This window comes from Saccoglossus kowalevskii, chromosome 5 (assembly GCF_978046115.1).
Source record: "Saccoglossus kowalevskii chromosome 5, keSacKowa6.1, whole genome shotgun sequence".
Classification (NCBI taxonomy): Eukaryota; Metazoa; Hemichordata; class Enteropneusta; family Harrimaniidae; genus Saccoglossus; species Saccoglossus kowalevskii.
The window spans coordinates 30,901,732-30,907,173 of NC_140645.1; the positions used below are offsets into that span (position 1 = coordinate 30,901,732).

The window sequence follows — 5,442 nt, forward strand, 5'->3', positions numbered from 1 at the left end:
GCTATGACTAGTAGCAATACGTTGATTGCATTTTTATTAAGTCCAAATGTAATGAGATTCAGCAGTACTGTTTATAGTTGGTTGGAGAATGTTTTTTTATCATTGTTGTATCTGTACTTATTTATTCACTGCTTTGACGGTGTACTTTGCTTTCTCTTCATATTGTGTATACATTTTCGATTGGCTAGACAGTTCACTGTATATGCAAACGTGTAAATGTAGTTTGCCCCAATTATATTGTTATTGGTATGTAGAATGTGCATTGTACTTTCTATACCAGTGCTTCTTATTATGCTTTTATTGCCATCAGAATTGTCAAAGTTTAACAGCTCATATCTAAATTATTTTGAAAATTAAGAATATTATACTACATACTACACGTCCTTGACCGCACTAATTCATTCGTTCATACTACCTCATTCTAGATAAGCAAATTATATATGCATTGTTTATGATTGGTAATAACTTCGAGTAAATTAATACTGTTCTTGTCATTTTTGTTCAAAATAACAGCACCCATCGGCAATGAATACTCGCCTGAAAACGTCTCAATCAATCCTGGTGTTTACATTGGCCCTTTGGTTGGAATAGTTGCAGTAATTGCAGTGATTACTTCAGTGGGTATAGTACTCATGAGAAGAAAGGGGAAACGGAATAATGGTGAATATATATATATAGCACTGCAATATTTGAAATACAGCGATGGAATTATTTAATATAGACTTATATAGCATACGTTTTACAATACACGCCTTTTGTCGAAAATTACTGTACATGTACAACTTATTAACGACAGTAAGTGTATTTCAATATTTGTCAGACACTATGGCAAGAGGAAGACATCACCATGAATTGCCGGAGAGAACTTCAACAGGTAAATTAGAAATCAATGGGTCATTTAAACAATTGCATTAGATCTCAGTAAAACGGAATGCCTTCATTATATATGGTTACACGACCTAGACGTGTTGCAGGACATTTACAGACTATATTGCAGCTGTTTTAAACTAGTTGTCCCAGAAGATGCATGCAGTGAAACCTACTGGAAACGACATGCGTAATCTTGGTCTAAGTTTGTGTGACACTCAATGATTGACGATCCGTTATATTACACTCAATTTGAAACATGCAATCTATTTTTTCATCATTACGTTTAGTTAATCATGTTTAATTCAATAACCAATTTAGAATGTCTTAAATATGTCGGAAACAAAATAAGCGTGCACACCCGTTGATTTGCGGTTTGGATGTACCTGTCTGATTAATATAACGTATTGTTGGACACATAGTTGGAATATATGTTCTGAGTATGCTTGCAAAGTTTAATTATCAGTCTCTCAATGTCTCTGCTTGATTGCTCTTTTTTAATCATGAAATATACACTAAATCACGCCGTGAGTTTTTGTGTGCATGTAGTAAATAAATAAAAAGTAAATAAATAAATCGCACAGTAAAAAATTTTGCTTAATTTGACAACTCCTCGAATACATATATCATGTGTGAATCATTATGTATACAGCCGTGTATGCGGTGAATTTAAGTTGTTCATCATATATGTGACTTAGTTTACATACATCTGTTATTTGATTAAATTAGGTAATAAGAACTACAACATAATAAAAACCTAAATAAACATGGTAAGCCATATATTCGCGTTGTGTATTTTAGGTTATGGAAATAGTACAATACCTGCCGACTCAGATATCAATGTGGCTACCTACGAGAATGTTAGGCCTAAATTATTAAAAAAGGTAAAATATATAAATTGTTATTGTTTATTCGATCTTACTATAGGAAAGTTTTGAACAAAACGAGTTATGCAACAACGTACTGTACCACCAACAGGAAATATATTAAATAGTTATTTTTGCTTTTGTAATAGCCTACTAACGATGACAGTGTGTACGCCTCGCTTAACCATGATGGAAAAGAAAATATTTACATGAAAGCAGGACAAAAACTGTTAGAATTTCGAAGAAATGATATAAGCATGAAAAGTGTAGTATCTACTGGTCGATTCTATGAATTGACAAAATGTGTTGCTTGGAGTGGAACAGATGGTCAGTCAGATGTTGTGATTAAGAAAAACATCGGTGAGTAATGTTACGTCTTTCATGGATACGTGTTCCTCTGTTTATGCCATATGTGTCTCTGTTGATATGGCTCTTGATAACAATCATATATGGCAATTATTATCTTGTCTGACTATTATGACATGTGGCTTATAATATTCCATGTCATTTGAAGGTTTTGAAGATAATATATAAAGGTAATAGATGCTATTTTGTAGATCCTTTGAACAATCAAATTGAGGAAGAGGTCTCCAAAGAAATTGAAATAATGCAGTATATATCGAATCATAGTAATATTGTACAATTTCTTGGATGCTGCACAGACACAGGTGAGTTGGCGATACATCATCATTGACACAAGGTGATTCTTGTTTTGTTAATAATCATCACCATAATTGTTTATTAATATGTCGTTTATACCTAGTTCCTAGATATATAGTAATGGAGTTGCAGTCATCAGATCTAAAATGCTATCTTCATTCTAAACGCATCGAGTCTGACTTAAAGGATATTAATCAAAGCAGTCTGTTATCTTTTATGGTTGACATTGCAAATGGAATGGGACATCTGTCTAAATTAAAGGTTGGTTTAACATCGCTCGCCAAACATGTAGATCTAATCTTTCGTCTAATGAAGATTGGTTTCAAATACTATCTATATTTCCATTTAATTACATGTTAATTATATTTCCAATGTTTTAACCATGCGTTTGTCATTTATTCTTATTCCAGATTATTCACAGATATTTGACCACTGAGCATATCTTAATGAATAGCCATAGACAATGTAAAATATCCAATTTTAGCTACGCAAGTGACGTCATCGATGATCTACGTTTCTTTGAAAAAACTCAGGTATATAAATATATTAGAACGTCTTTTTTATCCATCGGCTATGTCTAATTCTACGTGAACGATTTTGTTGAGACATACACAATACCGTGTACGAAAGAAGCAAAAAAGTACAGCTGAGTTTTTCTTATTTAATTGCTTAAATTGACTTCATGTCATCTGTGTATACCTTTAATGAACAGGAGTTACCATTAATGAGACATCATGCATTGTTTTCTAGAACAACTATCCATATCAATGGATGTCTGCTGAAACATTGTTGAACAGAAGATTTTCACTGAAGAGTGATATTTGGTCTTTTGGTGTCGTCATGTGGGAAATTGTGAATCTGGGTAAATATATGTATTCATATACACTATATTTAGGGTTTCTAGCCATATGGGGCGAAACTCTATTGTAATTGCTTTGGTTATTATTATTATTCCGCTGTTTTTTAAAACATTGTAACTTAAAAAATAATGCTCCAATTGATTAGGCATTTTGTATGCTGATAAAGGGCCATGAGTTGTGGTGCATACCCAAAAACAAGCTATGTAGGTCACATGACCTGGCCGCCATCTTAGGTAGTACACAAACAGGAAGTGCTCAATTGCATCATTTTCTGGTGGTCTAGAAACTTCGGGTTTTTTGTGTTGCATAATTGGCTCATGTCTAGCAAATATCATCAATAAAATCTTTAGCGGTCTTGTGACCAAAAACTTTGAAAAAAATCTATTTAAAAATGGCTCATTCTACAAAGTTTCTGAAGCAGATTTTTTTAAAATGGCTTCCTTTGGCAGCTATCTTGGATTTAGTAAAAAGTGAAATTACGCTATAACCCATGAACAATTGGCTTGATTTAAACCAAACTTGGCATACAACATCCTTTCAGTATGATGATTATGTGTTCATGAAAATATTTCTCATGATTCAAGTGGTTTTGGCGGCCATCTTGAGTTTATCAAAAAAACGCAAAAAAAAAACTCAGAAAAATATCTTCTTAAAAAGTGTACCGCTTGTTTGACTAGCAATTTAGATTATGGCACCTATGTTGATAGCTCTACAAAGTTACTAGAACAGGTTATTGACAAATGGCTTCTATTGGCAGTCATCTTGGATTTAATAAAAAAGAAAAAGTTCTATAACTCATGAACTATTTGCCAGACTGATACAAAATTCGATATGTAGAATCCTTGCATTAAGTTTATAATATTCATGTGAAATCAAATCCTTATATTGTGTAGTCTGTCTTCCATCTTGCATTCTAGACATGAAACGTTCATCAAATAATCACATCAAGCAAGTGCAATTTGCCTTGAGCCATGCAGGCTCGGAACCCGTCATCGCTGCTATGCAGCTATATTTTATATTTAAAACTGCGTCAAGTCAAGTTGGAGAAATATTGTACGACAATCTCACCCACCTATGTTATTCTGTTTAACACCAGGTGCAGTGCCATACCAAGGAGCGTCTGAACAAAAAGTGACAAGTATGGTACGAGAAGGAAATCGAATGCCAAAACCAGTACATTGTGGAAATCATATGTAATTATAATTTCTGATTGTGTAAATGCTTTAAATACAGACAATATCCCACCAATGAGAACTCAACTTTGAAACTATGTCAATACATATACCTCTTTAGATTCAAATTACTGACCTCTTGTTGGAGACGTCATCCAATACACCGACCATCATTTACTCAACTAAGACAATCTATTAGCCAGATAATTCAAGACAAAAATGTAAGTAAATTAATTTTGAATTTGTTATCAATTGTATTGAGTAGCAATTCGCGGCAGAAGTACGATTCCTGTTGACTGACACGTGTTTATTATTTATATTTCTTACAGGTTCATATTAACGTTCCACTACTTGAGTCGCCATATGAAAATGTTTGAATATGAAATAGAGTTATGAGTGTACTTGAATTTAACATGTACATCCTCGTGGAGTAGATTCATAATTACTTGTGTGATTAATTTTAATATTAATGAAAGTATTAGTTACCCAAATGCGAAATAGTTGTCTTGAATACATTATATTCCCTTAAACTTTGTACTCGTTTATTTCCATCTTACTAATATTTTCAATATATAATATGCAGTTGTCTATATGTGAATTATAATCCACAATTAAGAAATATCTGGCTAGAGCATCAACAAATAACCGAAAAAAGTATAATGTTAATCAATTATAATGTCGATCACGATATTAAACCTTGGTAATAATATCTTAATAAATCGCACTCTTTTTTTTAGCAATGTTTATATTTCAAATCAGTGTTGTGAGTCACTTTGTTGATTTATTCATATTTGTATTGTTGCACAAATATTTTATTTATGATTCACTGTAGTTTTATCCTTGATGTTGTAATCTGTCCTGTTAGTTAACTATTTGTGTTATTTTGTATGGACTGTGGAAAATATCATCTCGTAGATTGACAGTTTAGATTCCGAGCCTCACAAATGTAAATGTAAATGTTAATTTCTTGGCATCTATGTATAAACATTGTGTTGTCGTATTCCTAATATGCATTAA

The 5,442-nt window shown here is 32.5% G+C and overlaps 1 protein-coding gene across 1 annotated transcript; it reads left to right on the plus strand.

The window, feature by feature from the left end:
* Positions 1–825: 825 nt before the first annotated feature.
* On the plus strand, positions 826–4,802 carry LOC102801152 (tyrosine kinase receptor Cad96Ca-like). The gene is made up of 10 exons (XM_085498911.1): positions 826–874; positions 1,669–1,751; positions 1,883–2,093; positions 2,291–2,401; positions 2,497–2,654; positions 2,804–2,926; positions 3,144–3,255; positions 4,350–4,446; positions 4,547–4,646; positions 4,755–4,802. The coding sequence occupies exons 1-10, from the start codon at positions 826–828 to the stop codon at positions 4,800–4,802; spliced, it is 1,092 nt and encodes a 363-aa protein (XP_085355037.1).
* Positions 4,803–5,442: the final 640 nt, after the last annotated feature.